Here is a 20,385-nt window from a genome sequence, read left to right as displayed (position 1 = left end):
AGAACTATATTTACATTCTACCATACAACGTATTACAATAATTCAGGTTTAGTTTTCAGTCTGAAAGGTTTCAAAGCGTTGCTGAAATTACTAAATATACAGTAAATCAGTATAGGAAACATTTGAAAGAGGATATTTACCAAATATTTGCACATACATCAGCAACATTACCAGGTAACATTTTGCCTGTCCTCGGTATAACATATATCAGATTTTCTCTTTTAAATTTCAGAATGGAAAAAATTGTAAAAAACCCAGAACAGATTAAGCTGCAGATAATTCTTTACAAGTCCTTATTTCTGATAAAGAATACACACATATTGATTATTTTCTTCTTAAGCATTTCATTATTTCAGGAAAATAAAGCACATTTATCTACTTATGAAGAAGAGTATCACGTCAACATGTTGTATACATCTAAAATAATATAGCTTGTTTCCATTTTTGAAAGATCACAAAACCTGAAAATATATTTAGTTGCATTTTAACTAAATACAGGTCTGTTTACCACTATTATTAGTGTACTATTCCAAAAGAGAATGAAGTAATTTTGTTGTGAATGGTATTATTGCTGTGTTTGTCATAGCTGATAAGATTTAGCAAATCAGATAGTTCAACCTACCCAAATTCTATGAAATCTGAATAGAAGTTATATACAGAAATATCTCTAACTTACGCCCTTCCTCTAACATTCAAGTAATACCTCCAAACCAATACAGGACCTTTAAAAAGAAAATTTTGCTCCCAGCTTCTTTACATGACCATCAGCTCATCTGTTAGCACCATTGTTTAATAAAATAATTCTCTCTTACCAATCCTTCTGTTAATTCCTTTATGGAAAACATTTTCCAATGTTTCGTTTAGCTACACCTAAAAAAGCAGACACTTCATAACACTTCTATTTATACATTAATGTTTGTTAAATTAATACAATGTATCATATTTAAATCAGTGAAAAGCAATGCAGCTGCAAATTCTAGCAACATCAGAACGTGAAGTGAAAAAGGGACACCATGCATAACATTAGACACAAAAGGAAAGATGGACTAGTGTGATATTCAGTCACTTAGTGCAAAGGAAGACACTGAAGCCAACAGCTGAAAGAGTCTTAGATAAATGGAACTGAATAAATTGTATTAATCCTTTTGAAGGCTAACATGTAATTTCTGCATACAATCACAGCTTCCTGCAGAGCAGTCCTCTATTTCCTCTGACAGTATCAAGGTGAAGATTGCCCCCCGCAATGGCTAAACTTCACAATATGTCTGTAGACTACCTTGAAATCTTGGAAAATTTAACATATAAAAATAGAGGCCCTGTTATTATAACAGGAATACCATCTTTCTTCCATGAGTACTCTAAGCCTAAGGCCATAACACAATGCTGTTTAATCTCTTCTGGTCATTGTAGTTTAAAGGTGGCTCTGTTAAGCATTTCAGGTGAAACAAAATGCCAAACACTAATCTTACCATGTAATTTTAACAAAGAGATCTAAATCAGCCCTACTCACTGCTAATCTGTTTTAAGCTTCTATTAGTTCTTTGTGCAAAGAAGACTTTCCTACCTCTGCTGACAGCTACTACAGCGAGCAGTCACAGTCAGAAATGATAGGGTCGACTCTCAGACAAAGCAACCACAGAACATTAAAAAAAAATTAGGCTTGGTTTAGAAAAATTCCATGCAAATGGTGTACAACCCCTTTCCACTAGCTCTAAGGCACTCTCTAGTGTTCATAAATAGCTGCATATATGAAGGACACTTCTCTGCTCTTTCTTGTGTGCTGTGAGTTGCTCTTACATGCTTGGGGAACTCTGAGAGGACCAGATCTTCCAGTTCAGGGCTTCCTTGCATCATCAACCCATTGAAAAGAAGCTGGAGCACAGTGGAGGACTGAGTCATACAACTTTTGACTCTGACTACTGCTCAGAAAACGTAGCTATCTGATGTTTCAAATTGGCAAAACCAAACATGAATGCTTACGGAATGACGGCTTTCCTACACTGTCCCAAGCAGGCTCTACTGGTCCATTTTCAATCTAACGTGTTAATACCACTTGGCAATCGGAAGATTCAGCTATATATAGCTCCATCGTGACTCTCAACAGTTGAGTCCAACAGTCAAATCTACCAGCAGATTAATATACTGGCTTTAACTGGCATTGCTCAGAATATATTCTCTTCCCACTCAGCTGTTGCTGAAAAATTCTATTGATAGTTTTATAAATGTATAAAAGCATTTTTTCAAGTATATTTAAGTACCCTACATTGCAGTGATTTTCTGCCTGTGTTCTGGACAGATAACTCTGTAAAATGAATCTTAGACAAAAATGAAATAAAGAGACTAGTGACTTATGTTTCAGCAGAGCACTTGAACACATGCTTATGTGGTGGGTTGAGCCTGGCTGGAGGCAGGTGCCCACCAGAGCCGCTCTCTCACTCCCCTCATTCACTAAACAGGGGAGAAAAGGCATAATGAAACGCTTGTAGGTCGAGATAAGGACAGGGAGAGATCACTCACTAATTATCGTCACGAGCAAAACAGACCAAACTTAGAGAGGGAATTCATCTAATTTATTACTAGGCAAAACAGAGTAGAGGAATGAGAAAATAAAATCAACTCTTAAAACACTTCCCCCCGCCCCTCCCATCTTCCCGGGCTCAACTTCACTCCTGGCTTCAACCTTCCCCCCTTCAGCGGCACAGGGGGACGGGGAACGGGGGTTACGGTCAGTTCATCTCACGGTGTTTCTGCCGCTTCTTCATCGCTCAGGGGGAGGACTCCTCTCATCGTTCCCCTGCTCCAGCATGGAGTCCCTCTCACGGGGTGCAGACCTTCGGGAGCAAACTGCTCCAGCGTGGGGTCCCCCACGGGGTCACAAGTCCTGCCAGCAAACCTGCCCTGGCGTGGGCTCCCCTCTTCACGGGTCCACCGGTCCGGCCTGGAACTTGCTCCAGCGTGGGCTTCCCACAGGCCGCAGCTTCCTTCAGGTGTCTCCACCTGCTCCGGCGTGGGGTCCTCCACGGGCTGCAGGTGGAATCTCTACACCCCCTCATCCTTCCTCCATGGGCTGCAGGGGGACAGCCTGCTTCACCATGGCCTTCACCACGGGCTGCAGGGGGATCTCTGCTCCGGCACCTGGAGCTCCTCCTCCCCCTCCATCTGCACTGACCTTGGTGTCTGCAGAGTTTCTTACATCTTCTCACTCCTCTCTCCGGCTGCAAAAGCTCTCTCTCCCTAAGTGTTTTTCTTCTTCTTAAATATGTTATCACAGAGGCGCTGATTGGCTTGGCCTTGGCCAGCGGCGGGCCCGTCTTAGAGCCGGCTGGCATTGGCTGTATCAGACACAGGGGGAGCTTCTAGCAGCTTCTCACAGAAGCCATCCCTGTAGCCCCCCCGCCACCAAAACCCTGCCACGCAAACCCAACACAGCTTAAAATAAAACTTTGAAGTAATTTCAAAACTTCACAAACTCTACCAAGTCAGAATTCTGAAGTGGGGTCTACTGTTTTAATCCATGTCCCTGTGAAGGCACTGGTGAAAAAAAATTCCTTGATTTTAACACACAGTGGAAACAATCTCTTCTGGACATTAATCATGATCAAATGGCAATCAAGACTTTACGGTATTTATCCTATTTCTGCTAAAAAGTCTGGTTTTACCACTACAAAAACACAGAGCATGAAATGAGACAAGGCACAGCGTCTACCATAAGGGAAATCACATTATTTTAACAAAGTGCCTCTACCACATATTCCTCTACTATTTCTTCTGCTCTTCTCCCCTTCCTGTTTCCTCAAATTTAGAACATTTAGAAAGACTTTCAGAATTAGGCTTCTGAGAAAAAACATAATTTGGAAAATACTAATGAGTTTTCAAGAAACGGCATTTTAAGGGTCAGTATATAAAGCTACATGGTGAAGTGGCTTGCTTTAAATATAAATGTTCCACTGGAAGGAAGATCATGTTTTGCCACCCTGGAAATGAGGCTTTCACTCATGCTTAAAATCATTTTAGGAGCACTGTAAGAACATTGGGGGTCCTCTTTACTCAGAAAAGGGTTCCATAAAGATGTATAGAATAAAAAAAAGAATTAACAGTGTAGAAGTTCATTTAGAGTTATGAAACTGTAACTAAATACATTCTCTCATAGCTCACCGAGTCAAACAGTCAATTGTTACTGCAGCAGTTAATTTTTAATGCTGACATTACTACCTGCTTTGTGATACGTCATGTGGTCACTAGCAATACTAAAATATTTAACAAGAAACATTGAAACTATACACAAAATTGTTTTATGTGAACTCTCCATGATAATTCCCAGGTCTTTTTGTTCTGTTTTTAAGGCCAAAGAATTTACAATCATAAAGCACGTAAAACACTCCAGACATACTCACTTTGAGGCAAAAATTTTTAATACAGTTCTTAAGTAGTTAGAAGTCTATAATTAATGATGTTTTGTTCCATTTTACCTTTGTCAAAAGATTTGTGCAGTTACAGCAACTGTTAAATCCTCATTCTATGATACATAGTAATAATACTTCTAAATTCAGTGCTACCTTTGTCAAACCTATTTCACCTATCTCAAAGCAGTGGCAGCACACTTAGGGGGCCCAGTTGTACCGTAAACTCAAGAACCTGATGTGATCACAGATCCCAGACCACAGAAACACAAAAAGGAGCCTTTTCGAAAAGCACACCTTTAGTTCCACAAATGGTGTGCTTCTGCCTTAGGGGATTGTAGATGATAAGCACAAAATATAACTCCACCAAGTCACTGAAACACCAAATCACCACCAATGGTTCCATAGAAAAAAGAATAAACCAGATGATTTCAAAAAAGGAAGCCAGCAAGGTAGTATCAGGTATGAAACACAATATCTGAAGTTTTTACGCTGTAAGCATATCTAAGTTTTCCCACATCTTTGGTATTCATGCCTATAGCAGACAGACCAAAGAACATAACAGTTACAATTGTTTAAAAAAAAAAATATTGAACAAGCCACAAAACACAACTTGGTGATATTTCATGTCTGATAAATTCCATAGTTTGGTACTATGGACTTGAAGGAAGGTAAGACTCCAGTGACACCAGCAATAGCATCTGTAATCATAACCGAAGCTTCCTGACTGATCAGTAATAAGCCAATGTGCCGCAAAGCTGGCCAAGAGGCTAAACTGCACAGCCTTATTTATTTAAAGGCTAGGTGTAGTTCAGCACACAAAGTGGCAAGTATCAAAGCTGCAAAGCTACTTGAATTATAAGGCCGAGGGGCAATTTTCTGCAGAAGTTATTTTTCCTGTTGTACTACAACGGAGCTCTAGTTTCTAGGTGATCCTCCAATACAAACAAACAATACAACGAAGGTTCAGTCACTTTCTGTTCTCTAACCTGCAATCCCAACTACTGCTGCGTGGCACAGACAGAACTAGCGGGGATAGCCATACTCTGCCTCAAAGAGCGTCAGGGCTGCATTAGGTTATGATTGCTAATGCAGAAGGAACACGAGAAAATATCTGGGACTTCTATTCCATACTTCTGCTTAAGCAAAAATCTGAGCTGTAAAATGCTGCTGTTTGATACTATTCAGCAGAAACTAGTCTTGAGCCATCTTTCTGACTCTTTCTGTGGTTTCCCACAACAGCCAATACAGGGCAGTAGCAAAACACAAATTCAAATTATTTCCATAAGGCACATTGTTTGTATTCTTGACTAAGCATGGCAGCTGCAATGAGTTTTAATACATTTTTCAAGCACACATTTAAGTGAAGAATAATCATAAAATACCACTTACTCTTTTCTTGAAAGGAGCATGCTTATCTGCTTTTAAAATAAATGTCAGATTGCTTTTTGTGTCTTTAGTTTCTAAGATATTCTTAGTCAGGATAAATTGGGAATATTTTTGACTTCACCTGTTCCTGTATAATGTTAGAAACAAAGCAGTTGCTATATTCTCTAAAACCAGTGGCTCATTTGGTACGTGCTAGAGAAGCCTCTAGCTTCAAAGGAAGGTGCATGGACCCTGAAAATAAACAGATGTGGAATTAAATTTCCCATAAAAGAAAATCCCCCACAATCCAACCTATAATAGCACTAAAAAAACCCCCCAAAACAAAAAACAAAGAGCTCAAAAGCATCAGTTCACCATCCACTCCTAAGTTTGTTACAATTCTACTATTACTACAGATACCAGTGTTCCTTTTTATGTAATATTTCAGTTGAATACAACAATTAAAATATATTCCAAATCTCTGTACTGAATTATTACCCTACACTTTCAAGAGAATGCTTAGAAAAGACGCTTTGTAGCAAATTCCAGTTGAGATCATCTGGCATTTTCTATGCAATGATGTTTTACCTGACAGTTACCAGATGCAACAACTGGAGACCCACACCTCGTGGGTGTCTGTGCGAACTCGTGGGGTGCTTGCTCACCAGCGCATGGGCTAGCAGACTGTAGGGAGCTCCACGGGTACACACAAAAGATAAAGCACCCACATGACCATCAGGAGATGTGTGTAAATAGGGGAACCCACACACACAGAAGAGGCTGTTCATGCCTGTAACCAATACCAGCTGTGAGAGAGGAAACGTGTGCATACCTGTGTGATTTTTAACTTTTTGGAATTAGTTACAGAACTGCATGTAGAAATTTGTAGGTGTTCCTTAACATTTCTTAAACATCTAGTATTCTGGTTTATCTGTTGTATTGCTGATGTTGATCCTAAATATACAGTTCACTGATTTCTAGTTATTTATGTCTTTAATAAATCATCAAACCGCTTCAATCTTGATGTGTTTAAACTATGGGAATTGAGCAGGGCTTTTCTGTGATGATCCAACATTTCATAAACTAATGATTACCAAACTTTGTTTGAGACTTCCAACGTGAATGGGTTCACTGAGCTACTCACTCTTTATAGCTTACTACCTTGACTATTCCTTTTCGCATACCAAGTAGCATGTTTCACAGCTTTGGGCTGGAATTAAGGAATTTTCAGTATGGGACATAACGATGAAATACATATTCCATTTCACTGAACTGAGCTGAATTTTATCAGATTTCTCCTCAATTTCCAAGTTAAACTGCTGCTTGTCAGCGGAGAAAACTCTTCTGCATTTGAAGCCCATGGAAGTTGTGCACATGCTTACAAATTATTTGCATTTTTTAAAAACATAAAAAAGATCTACAAATACATAGATTAGTATCCATTTTCAAATAATAGTCACAGCAACTATGCACTACCCTCCCTGTGCATGTCTTTAAAAGTGCAGAATTCGTCAATACAGAACAGTGCAAAATATTTAAAACCCAGTGATCTTGGCATACCGCACTAGAGATACTCTGCACCACCAATTTCCCTGTTCTGAGTCCAGACTGCCCAATTCCTTTATCACATGAATCCTACTCTTGATGCACTAGACAAGGCTTTTAGAACATCAGTAAACTGCAACTCTAAGAGGGAACTGTGGCTTCTGTTTTGGCTGGTTTCCCATGAAAAGGAAGAGATACACATGTATAGATTAATATGAGTCAAAACATTAATTGTCACCTACCTTGCAGAGCTGAAAAGCTAGCTTAATATTTCTGCAACAGAGAGGCGAAAAGCCAGACCACCAGATTCAAACTGTTCAGCTTGGTGGTTCAGGGCCAACTTTGCTGTGAACCACTCTGAAAAATTATGTCTTTTATGCATTAAAAATATCTTTTAGGTATTGCAAAGCTTTGAAAAAGCATTAAAATTTCTGCTAAGGCAGGAATTCAGTAAGAGCTAGCCTGAGGAACTGGACTCAAAATCTAATACTGTAAATGCAAATTAAACATTGCCTCCACCTTTTGGTTTCAAAGAGAGTACCAAATCCTCATTCCTTTCCCTCATATGGTCCCAAACAGGACTTTCCAGCCATAGACCTGTGCTCTGTGGAGAATGTCAACAAACCAGCAGTTGACAAGTTCAAACAAAAGCAGCTACCTTTCCAACAACATTAGGTTGCAATAGGCACAAGGCAGCTATAGCAGTAGCAGATGATAAATACTGAACCAGAAGCTACAGATACAATTTTACAGAAAGGTAACATGCATCGACAAAGCCAGAAGAAAATCCATTCATCCAGAAAACTTTTCTGAAGTTGAGAAAGTGATAGGTAGCTTTTACTCATTAGGAAACCACCATTCACTTGCAGTAACAGGCTTGGTGAATAGGAGTGTTCTGGCAGGACCAGTTGTTTCTCTTCCTTTGCATTCAATGAGTCTCTTCTTTAAAGGTCTGTCTGAAGATCTGCTCCTCACCTGGTTTCAATCTTTTCCAATACAGTCAAATGTTTAATCCCCATCTATCCCATAGGAACGTCTCACATTCAGAAGCTAAAGCTTTCCTGTGTTTACCATCACTGTCTGGTGTACAAAATACTTTGGAGATTCATAACACCTATAGTTAAGGTAAAGGAAATGTAGCAAGGATAAGGATAGGAGAATCATCCAATTTGAATTTGTCCCTTCAACAGACAATGCCACCATATTCCAAATTGGTGGTTTAAAAATCAAAAGTTTTAGAACTAGTTATAAACTTATTTGTTATCTCCAGCAAAGGACCAATAAAATCAAACCAAACTAAAAAAAAAACCCACAGAAAAGGTATTTTTTTGGTAGTGTATTTTTTACTATCTCTTCTCTCACCAAGGACAAAATAAGGTCTTTACCAATGTATTATACTCCTATATAGGTATTGCTTTAGTAATCAGCACACAAAGTGGTAATATCCTCACAAATTTCTATGATTGCTCATTATCACCTGCGGTTCTTTAAGTATGCAGATTTCAGTTACAATAAAAACAACTGAAGTATCAAAATACTTGAACCAATGCTGTTTGTAAACAAAATGGAAAAACTATAAATAACTACTCACCAGATTCTCTTCAAACCACTCCCGTATACACACTGCTGTGGCCCCCGGAATTTGATTTCGCAATGCTTCTTTCTCTTGAGGATCCTCTAGCATTTCCAATGCCATCTTTAGATCTTCCAGGAGATGCAAAATTTGAAATGTGCCCAAATATACTGATGGAGCAGGTGACACAATATCATAACCACCATTAGCATACTCTGTAGCTGACTTTGTACCTAAAACAAGTAAAACCAGGAGAGACAATAATGTTATATAATTGTTTTGTAAGAGACAAATATATAGGTACTACATACCACAACATCTGGACTTCAGACGCTAACTGACACGTATCAGTATGTCAAGCTTAGAAATACTTGAATTAGTCTCTAGATAAATAACAAACATTGGAAAATTAAATGAGAGAGGTATGTACAAGCATATTAAAAAAGAGTATTGACCTAGAAAACATTTGCAATGTCCATTAAATTACAATCGCCAAAACCCTACCCCAAATCGCCTGTAATTTTCCATGGTTACCATGAGATGTCACTAACTTCTCAGCTACATAGTTAGCAGTCCACACACGGAGCAGTGTTAAGCAACATAAAGACTGATGCAGTCCTTTGACAAGAAACTTAGATGAAAATAGATCGTGTTACCAGAACTAGAAAAATATGTGACCTTGAGTAGGTTTAAAACCCTCCCACGGAGAACAAAACTCAAAAAGTTAGTAATAAAAATGGCTAATGAAACTTTGCTAGCTCTCTAAATTATAAAAATCTCTCTAAATTACAACACCTGCATCCTGCCAGCCCTCCACAACCAATATGGTTTTCTCAAGAACAATAAGCATGGCAACAAACATATCTTGCTTGGTGGAAGAATTATAATTAATACAAATTCTAATATCTCCAAATCTTTTTGTCTTAATACTCTGTATTTCAATGAGATGCACGCTAAAATGAGCTCTCTTTTCTCAGTCCTGAATTTCTGACCTTGATTACATCTAATATCCCTTTGTTTCTTTAAGAACTAGTCTGATGAAAAACTTCTATTTGCTCTACTTTTTACAGTTTTTATTTACAATTTATTGCCTCATGCACATAATAGGTTGTACTCATGTCTTCATTCCTGTTCTCTCTGGCATAAGCAATCACATTTTGCCCCTTAATTTGACTTCATGGGAGATTTTTTTCAGGTTTTTGATCATTCATATCGTACTCCTCTCAATCCTTTCATTTTGTAACACACTTCACAGGTGTATGTTGGACCCACATAGCATATAGTATTCCTTAGAAGACTATATCATTGATCTACACAAGAGAATTATAAAAAACTCCATACTGTTCTTTGTTGTACGCCTGTGTTTAACATCATTTACATTTTAGTTATGAAAAGAACATAAATGTTCACTGGGCCTTTGAAAATTATTTGCTAAGTTTTTTTTCCTGAGCAGATGTATCTAATTTGAAACCTAGATGTATAAGCAATTCGAATTTCCCTTTTGAATGCACACTACTTTGCATTAATCAATGTTAGTTTCCCTGCTATGTTTTTTTATCTACCATGATTCAGACATTACAAACTATCTTTGAATCCAATGGTTGATTTTACATATAGCCTCATATACAACTAATACCTAAATACAGCTCATGAATACACTGACACTCTAGGCCCTACTACATGGAAATGCCTTCTGCACCTAGATTAGCTTTTAACCAAAAGACTAACTGATCATTTATTCCTAATATTGTTTCCCATCTTAATCAGTTTTTGATCCAAGACAATATTTTGTCTCATTTTGTGAATGCTTAACTTTACTCAAAACTTTTGGGAAAATTCAAAATAATATTAACCAGGTTTTCTTCAGCCATTGCTTTAACGACACAAAGAATTCTGTCATATCAATTATCTTTGCAAAAAATTATGTGGTTTGAATTCTACTGTATCATGTATGTGGTTTTTTGTTTTGACTGTTTTAAACAATGCATAACCATCCCTAGAAATTTCTGAAGTTTTGCAAGGCTCAGTAGTAAGGATTTTTTTTTTTTTTTAAAGCAACACTGTTATTTTCACTACTGGAGTATTTCATATACTCTTAACCTCTTTTCAAACTCAGAATTTTCCCTGTTTGGTCCTGTTGACTTCTGATGCTTATGAATTTATTTTAATACCTCAAGTGTGAGATCTCATCTTAATTTCTGGCTAAGACCATGTCCAAGATAAAGTTTCTTCAATATCCGGTGCTACAAAGACTGTTACACCTCATAAATCAACCTTGTCTTCCTGAATTATTTCCTTTTGAGGAAAGGATCAACTAACTGTTTTGCTGGATTTGAGTATGCTAACCACTAAAAGATGGTGTATTTCTTGTGTATTTCTATACTCTCAGCTACTTATGCCGGCTTAGTTGTTTCTGTTTATGTACTTCCTAATGCAAATTAATATCAAACTCCAGCAACTAAAAATAGCAGATTTGCAAATTGTGTAAGAGCTATTTGGATCATATAGCCTCTTAAATCTTTTCATTCAGCCAGAGTGGCTTGCTATTTACTTTCCAAAAGAAATGCACACACAAACTGAAATCTGGCATTGTCTTAAGTAGCGTTGATACCACTTTTAAAGATGTGGCTTTCTCGGTTATTGTGACATTAGGACTTTTAAACTAGTTTTCTTGCTCTTTCTTTTGGAAAACTCCATTCTAAATTTTTCTGTCTTTTTGTTTAGCAAGTAGTTTTCACACCACAAAAGCAGGCAGGATCCAAAGCTATTTCATAATCAGCTTTGGTAGTTACCCCTTCAATGAACTGACAATTTAAAATAGATATGGAATGGGAAAAAATTAATGGAGCATTCTACTATAGCATTCTTCATGTTATTTATATGAACACTTCTAATATACAGACAAGAGAGAAACAAACAAAAATCCACACAATCCAAACAAAACCACACAAACTTTCAGGCCCACAACCAATACTTCATAAATAGTACCAGATTTTAAACTGCAGAAGACAATAAAGATACTTCAAAATTTTCTTAGCTAATAATAGTAAATAGCACAGTATTTGTTTGCTTACACGAATAAAGATGCAATGATCTTATAAGTGAACTGTCTGTAACTTCTTATATACACTAGTTCCATTAAACCTTGAAAGGAGTAAGATCTCTGATTAATACCAACCTAAGTTAAATGAAAGAAGTAGAGATTGAAAAGCTCGATTTCACTCATAATTTTAAATCTTTCAACTAAGGTTATTGTCCATGAAAGAAGTTATTAAACAAATATATATATATATATATCAGTACTATTACCTGAGGGGTAATGGCTTTAAACTGAAAGAGGGTAGATTTAGATTAGATATTAGGAAGAAATTCTTTACTGTGAGGGTGGTGAGGCACTGGAACAGGTTGCCCAGAAAGGTTGTGGATGCCCCATCCCTGAAAGTGTTCAAGGCCAGGTAGGATGGGGCTTTGGGCAACCTGGTGTAGTGGAGGGTGTCCCTGCCCATGGCAGGGGGGTTGGAATGAGATGATCTTTAATGTCCCTTCCAACCCAAACTATTCTATAAGTCTGTGACTTAAAAGTGCTTTACTTTGCTGGACTGGGGACAGAATACTCAACAAAAGTTACAAAGCCCTCCCATGAGTAACTCTCCTTGTCTGGAAGACGAGCTACCCACTAAGCATCACTAAGAGAACACGACCCTTCACACCCCCCCATCAAATACAGGCATACACTCCTCCTTTGTGAAATTTTTTTTAAACTGGTTTGCCATGGGTTGCCACTGTAGTCCCTTTTATTCTCCTGGCTGAAATGGAAAATGAAGAATTCCTCTGAAAGCAAAAACTAATGCACTTTATACTAGGTAAAGAAGTGATACAAATGCAGAAACGCAGAATTCAACTCAGCATTTTAATTCAGAAAGCTTCCTGTTTTACTGCTTAAATTCAAATGAATCACAAGCTTGCTTCTCTTATTTGCTTTCCATGTAGTTTCATATTAAGTAGGATATATATATTGCTCACCAGAAGGACAAGAACACACCCTGAAAAACAGAAGTAAAAGTGCATAGGAGTAAATAATTATATTTCTTTGCTTCGTTTAAACCTTTACATCATCATGCTGCAAAGCACATTAAGTTTTAGCACCAAACAGTGCTAAAGGATCTCCTTGCAGACTGATGCAAAAAAAAAAAAAAAAAGATGCTATAGTGCAAACAGAACACTACACGTTACCACTACACTCTACCATTAACAGCATTAATAGCTGAAGTGGGGAAGAATGTGGTTCAAGCACTAGAATTTTATGGATACTCAGGAAAAATGAGTGCAGTTTTGCACTCTTGCAAAAAGACTCATTGTATAGACTTGAGCAAGTCACAGTCTTCCCATGCCTCATTTTTCCAGGGGTATATAGGACACAGGGGAATCTTCTGTCATTATGTTTATATAATACTCAACACCATGGTTTCCTAGTGTACTACTGGAACACATTTAATCATCATAGATGTCCACCTCAGAGAAGTAAGAAAGAAAGAAAGAAAGAAAGAGGAAAAAAAAGTATTGGAACTAAGACATTTTAAGCAGCTGAATTCTGACTTCCACATACAGATAGTGGATGAAGGAAGTTAAACGTTGCTGCACAGTATACGTATGGTAGAAAGAAAAACAAAAGTAATTAAAAAAAAAAAAAGGAAAACAACTTTCAAGTTACACATTTCCCACACCCTGACCATGCAAGCACATTTTGAGTTCAAAGTTCCTTGCAATTAGCTGAATGGTTTCAAAGAAACGTTCCTTTTGGGCAAATACATAACCTATTCAGAAAACAGCACTACTGGTAACTTGCAAAAATAAGTTACTAAGCAGAAAGCCTTGCCAGTCTGAAAATCCGCTCTCCTCAGCTTAGATTGTATACATTCATCCATCACCCAACTTTCATCACTCTTAGCAGTAGATACTGTTTCTGATCTCTCACTTTTCCTTGCCCCTTAACTTCTGATCCTCTGCATTCATCCTTATTATCTCAGTGTTTTAGCTGTAAAACTGTCTGAGTTTTAGAAAAAAATTCCTGGTAATACACAACTCAACCATCAGTGGTAAAAAGACATTTTCCTAAAAACTGCTGACTTTTAATCCAGAAAACAGCAAAAAACAACAAAAGCCCCACAACAAAACCCAAAAGCTACTTCTGCTCTGGGGTAAGTATGATATTCTATAAAGCTGAAATACTCAAGGGTAACAGTTTCAATATCTGACCAACAGTGGTTAGAATAAAATTATAAACATACATTTTCTCTGGCCTTTCAGTCAATCATTACACTGCTAGAGAACTTTTTTTTTTTTACCTGAGTTTTTACTCAATGAGTAAATAGGTTGTCCAAGTTCTTCCTTTCTCCAACACTACAAAGCGTAATTTTCTTGGAAGCACAAGTCTTTCTCATGAAGATAGCCTTGAAAACGTGAATTTATGTAAACTAGTAGTAAGGTCTGGATGGGACATAATTCAGCCTCCTCGTTCCTAAGCCTTCTGTCAACGGAGTGACAAGGTAGCTCACACAATCCTTTCTTCTAATACTGAAATGCAAAATACATCACAAATGGTGTGTTTTGAATCATAGCTCATATTAGCTTCTCCTCAAATCTCTGCTTTTAGATCTTTAACTAAAAGGAACAGTAACTGTTGAGCTGGATTAGCTGGAAGCCCTAGGAAAAAAATTTCCAAGCATAGAAACATTAATGACCACATTCAGATGCAAGTTTCAGGCAGCTTGCACAATTTTCAGTTGAACTTTATTTATAACCACACATGGAATCCTTCAGACAATTTTCAAGAACTGTCTAATTTCTTATGCAAATTATCTATGTAATTACTCAACCTTCTTCCTTTTACATGCTGATAGACTTGAAGCTGTGATGCGCAACATAGTAGGTACTGTATACACAACTGCAAAAAAAAGATCTCTCTTATCCAGAAACACAAGCTAAGCAGCTTTATAGCTGGTGAAAAAAAGGAAGATGGATTATGCAGCTACGATGGAGATTTGAGGCCGAGACTCCATCACACAGGAAAAACAGGATCAACACATTTTACTAAAGACAAAGAACAATAAATACTTGCACCAATTTTCTACCTTTTTTGTATTTGCACACACACACAAAAAGTGTATTTAGGGCCAGTGAAACCAGTAGTCTAATTAAAACAGTGTTGTGAGACAACAAATACATCTTTTTAGTAAAAAATCCAGAATTGTTTGTAGCAAGCAGTAGTAAGCTACTGGTAACATGAATGCTGTTTCATGAAAAAAAAAAATTGATCTCTGAAAGCATAGGGGAAAATAAGAGCAGTCTGTGAGGAAATAAAGGCATTTTATAAAAATTACACTATTTCAATTTTTAAAATGTCTCTTTCAAATCAATTGCATTACCTTAAAGTAGAAAATTGAGAAGCTATGATTTTGAATTTAAAGAAATCCCGTGTTTGATAAAACTTGCTTAAATTTAAATCTTGGAAATCTGGTCACTATCCTATGAAACAACTGAGTGACTCACGTACTGAAAAACAGATCACATCATATAAACGACAAAAGAACCTTTGTGTCTCAGATTTTCAATCTTATGGGGTTACAGCCATCATGGTTTAACTGCCTTTCTTTGCCACATATTGTCTGCAGCTATGTACATTTGTTTCTTTTCCATCCTTTTTCAAAATTTAATACAAATACTTATGAAGTATGGGTTTTGTTTCACATAAACTCAATGCAGTACTACATTTTTTGGTATGCTGATGTAGGTGTCTAGGTCACAACTGTGTTTTTGTTGTTTTATACTGACAGAACACTTTATCTATAATCAGAGATAAAGAATTTAGGAGTAGCATATTTCAGTTGCAAAGATTTCTCCATTTTGAATTAGCCTTAACTCATATTTTCAAGAAAACTTCTAATTTTGTCGTTTTGCTGGAAAGGCAGGAACACACACAAGGGAAGTCAAAAACCAACTTGATCAGTAAATAAATCACTGTTTGACTTGGACCTTCAAAGGACAATTTTATCTTATACAAAACAATTTTAAACAACTATTTTTGTAAAAGACCATTAAGCGTTTATAGGAAACAAGTTCTTAATGCTTTCAGCTCCATAAGATGCTGTAGTACTGCCCTGTTTACAGAGGGAATCCATCAGTACTACAAACAGAACTGAGGGAGTCTTCACTCTCTGTCTTGTGCTCAGACCGCCACTATCTGTGAGAAGATATCCTTTGGATAGTGAGAGTATGGGAAGCATGTTTTGGAACAGTAGCCTAAATAGCTGTAATGACCTCTTGAAAGGTTAAGCACTCAAAATTGAGGAAATTCCAAACTTCAGGTTGCTCTGGCAACCCCGGGTAAGGAATGAGTAGACAATGCTGCACATGCGCAATCAACATGCAAGTTGTCATGATTTTCACATGCTTTTTAAAACACAGATCAAAACTGCACCTAAACAGTTATGCAAGGTCTTAGCTTGAAAGCTACAACATGTGCGAAGCCCCTGCAAAACATAGTATCAAATGGCTGTAACGTTATTCAAGTGTGCACACAGTTTGTGAGGCCATGTCTTAGATGTTGTTAACAAACCTAAAAGACGACAGATAGGTCACGTGAAAAATTATGGATAAAATAAATAGACAGTGAACTGCTGTATTTTTAAAGTTTTAAAAGATTTTAAATTGTTATAAATCGGTTGCTGACAACATTCAAGGAATTAACTAATCAGCTTTTCCAAAGTCGAGTATCTGAGCTAAATGCAAGCACCTAACAAGCTATAAGAAGTGTTATAAAATAAAGATAAATGTTGAACTACAAATTATAAATGCTAAATATTTGTGTTAAGTTTTTATATTTTCCCCTTTAATTTCCAGGATGGTTAAAGGTCACCATTTTTATCTACACACCACCACCACCACCCCCCCATATTCTTGACACGTAATTTTCTGGAGCTGTTATGACAGGAAATTACATATTTCTCTATCAAAGACCTGATTTCAAATAATTTATTATTTAACTTCCTGTTTCATATCTCTGTTGCTATAAGATTTATGCATAAATATGCTCTAGCTAATTGTTTCAAAAAGCCACTATAGCATCTTGTAGAGTACAACTTCACAAATGCTCACCTTAATTAATGCATTGCAGTAACATGATAAACAAGTACTGTAGATATATTGTTTCTTTTGTTCAGAAAAAAGCCTAAATTACTGATTGAAAAAGAACAGAAAATAAAAAGGAAATACACTGATCATAACTGAAGCACAGCCTATTAACACAATTACAATTATTTAGAAAATACAAGAAAACCACTGCAGCTGTTGCTGTTCAGTTACTTTGATCTATAACGAAAGAAATTGCTCATTATTTAAATTATTCTGTTTCATCATTATTTCAACTACAGTCTGTGTCAATTCAGTGCTCTAAAATGAAATTCTACAAAGAACTCTGTATTAAAATTATAAAAAGTTACACACGTTTACTATAGAAACTAAATTTTGAATTTGAAAATACTGCGAACCTTGACTAGGACATAAGTGATAAAAATATAAAGCCATCTGGAAGTATAAAAATTTAAAAGAAAAAAAAAATCAAAGCTATTCTCTAGTCATTCTACACAATCACAGGAATCTTGTACTGCCTGTCAGCTGCATGTCACCCAGCATATATTTCAGACAAGACCCACCCACCCCCCCAACACACACCACAAAAAAAAAAGAAGGATTAAGTGCTCTCTGTCTGGTCTGGACAATTTCAACTCCTTGTGAAGCAGAACAGAGTTGTCTATCTTCACTTAAAGTGCTGTGAGACTAGTCCTTACATTCCAAATGAATCCTGTGATGACGTATATGACTATTCATAGGTAAAGGATGAGGTCACTAGGAAATATTTTTATTTCCTATTATTTAGGTTTTCACTGAGTTCCTACATCATTCCACAAAACCTAAAATTCATCCAAAGGGGTTCAAATGAGAGTGTTAGTATTTTTTGTCCACTCCTGCATTTTTAATCCAAGTTCTAATCACTTAACTAGAGGTGACTTAGTAATATAACACATCCATGAACAAAGCATAGCTCTGGAACTTGAAATCTATTGTTTTCATAGTAAAATTATGATGAGGCAGAACAATAAAAGAAAAAAAGAAGAAGAAAACCCATGAAAACCCCCACAAACAGGTCCTCCTTCAAATTCTGGCAAATAGGTCCCACAAGGAAAATATATTAAATTTTAATTCAAATTTTGTTCATCTATTAAGTACAATTTCCTCTCAAGGCCCCTTTTTCAGCAAGGGTGTGGGAAGCAGTTGGGTTTGTAACACACAGTCAAAGCAATGAACTGAGCACAGGCTTTCTGCCACCTCAAGGGAATTTAAACATGCATACTTCTTGGACAACTTCTTGACAAACTTTTAAAGTATTTATATTTTTTAATCTTTCAGTCCTAATACTGAAATATCAGTGCACAACCATGTGATAACACATTTAACTTTCTCATTATTTTCAGTAAACAATAATTGCAGGAGCTCTGGTTAAAAGGAAACTCAATAATTACACTGATTACTCGCTGAATTTGAAGAGACTGGAGCTGCAGACTATAATAATGTCTTTAGACCTTTACAATTATGGTCATTATTCACAAAAGGAAATAATGGACTTCCAGATTGTTGACAGAAAGAAGCCGTTTCATATAAAATAAAAATAAAATAAAAATTATTTTAATTCATTAGGATATATTGCAAAGAAAAAATAATCAAAATCTATAGTCCTATAAAGAAACACATTTCAATAAATGGGTAAAAGCTGAATAAAAGGGAAAGTAATGACTTGGTCAAACCTCAGAAGGAAGCAATGGCAAAGTCATGCACCTCAAATGAAGAATGCGTAGACATATCTGACATATGGGCACTTTCTTTAGAGAAAGCCTCTGTTTGGAGTGCAAGTCATTTCAGCTAATGGATAAGTCATGTTCATTGACAATCACATTAGCCCTTTTTGCTATTTTAGTCAAATAAGGCTAATCATTTAGCATGCCTAATTTATATAGCTATGAGGGTGGGTTATCAGTACAGATGTACTGAAGCATAAAAGACTTGGGAACACTGACCTATCTGTCAAATTTGATCAAGCCCACTGAAATTCAATTTGTTAATCTTGCTTCACAATCCTACCCTCATGCACTCTAAACACTAATATGCTTTGTATTGCACTGAGATGCACAGTCTACAGCGAGACTTTTTATCTGGATTAATCAGAATCATGTATGAGCTATGTTAACATTTGGAGTCAGGGACATGACTTTTACAATTAGAAGGCTAAAAGTCAGACCGCAAATCTGTAAATATTTGTAATATGTATTTGCATGCCCAGTTCTTACCTTAAAGGACGAGACCACAATCTACTATTTTAATAGTAACTACAGCTAATAAAAAAAATCAGGACTATTTTCTCATTAAACAGAGAGAATGCTGGTTTTCATGCATATATATACACATCTGCTCAAGCTTCAAAAATTAACCAATGCAAGTTACACATCTCTGGACCTCTCATTTCTCTAAAATAGTGATTAATGCTCATTTTGTGCCTGAAGCAAAGTGTTCTGAGGCCAAGAGAAAAGCATACCTCTCCTAGTGCCCACTCAGGCCTCATTCCAAAGGAAACATCTTTTTCATCAGCTACGTAAGTTTCCAATAGTCACGAAGTTTAACCTTAGTTTTTGAATCCAGTCCTGCCTAGAGATACGCATGGAATCTGGATACAGTGAACTGAAATAGCACAAGCTCTGAACATTTAAGTTGATTTTTTTATTGTTTCCAGTCTACATTTGCACAGATGATTTGTCCAATATTTGCATGATATGGTATATATAAATCTGCAGTTAGAAGACTCTCAGTCCTGGCTTGTTTCATGACAGTCCTCCAGTCCTCCCTTTGAAGGAGTTTCCTACCTTATTTGTTCTCTCACCATACAGGACAACAGAACATTCCTGTTTTCCAGTCCCTGCCCAAATTGCATACAGAAGCTTACTGGATTGAATTAGAGAGAATCAAACTTGAATAATTACTATGTTCCTCAATTTGAGACGAACTGGGATAATAACTCTATACAAGTATGGGCTCCAGCAGATATATTTGGTCCTTCAATCATACCAGAATATTCAAGAAACAGTTCTGGAACACACAGAACATTATCTAGAGGAGAATGACCAGAACAGACTTAACTCAACCTGTCTTAAAATGTCTTATGTATTTCTAGTAATGGAAAATAAGAAATAAATAAGGTAACAACCTTCCTACCCAACCGAGCTTTTACTTTATGATATAACTAAAAATAAGGAATAAAGCAATATGATTTTTTCTTGGTACAGGTAGATATAATTCTGAAATCACATGGAAAGTATTCAATTAACATTGACGAGATTTGACAGATGCATTGTCTGGGCAGTATCTTGGTCCTTTTCCCATTAGGTATCTTTA

General features: G+C 36.6%; 1 protein-coding gene across 2 annotated transcripts in view; it reads right to left on the bottom strand.

Moving 5' to 3' along the window:
* The window catches only part of PPFIBP2 (PPFIA binding protein 2), a 108,329-nt gene that overhangs the window by 64,966 nt on the left and 22,978 nt on the right, over positions 1 to 20,385 (bottom strand). For both annotated transcript variants that reach the window (XM_054826818.1, XM_054826820.1), the window contains one exon: positions 8,905 to 9,119. In XM_054826818.1, the coding sequence (XP_054682793.1) occupies positions 8,905 to 9,119 (215 nt within the window). The remainder of the gene's footprint in view (positions 1 to 8,904; positions 9,120 to 20,385) is intronic.

Source organism: Grus americana, chromosome 5 (assembly GCF_028858705.1).
Source record: "Grus americana isolate bGruAme1 chromosome 5, bGruAme1.mat, whole genome shotgun sequence".
Classification (NCBI taxonomy): domain Eukaryota; kingdom Metazoa; phylum Chordata; class Aves; order Gruiformes; family Gruidae; genus Grus; species Grus americana.
The sequence above is the reverse complement of the archived record's forward strand: the minus strand, read 5'-3'. Positions and strand labels throughout refer to the sequence as shown.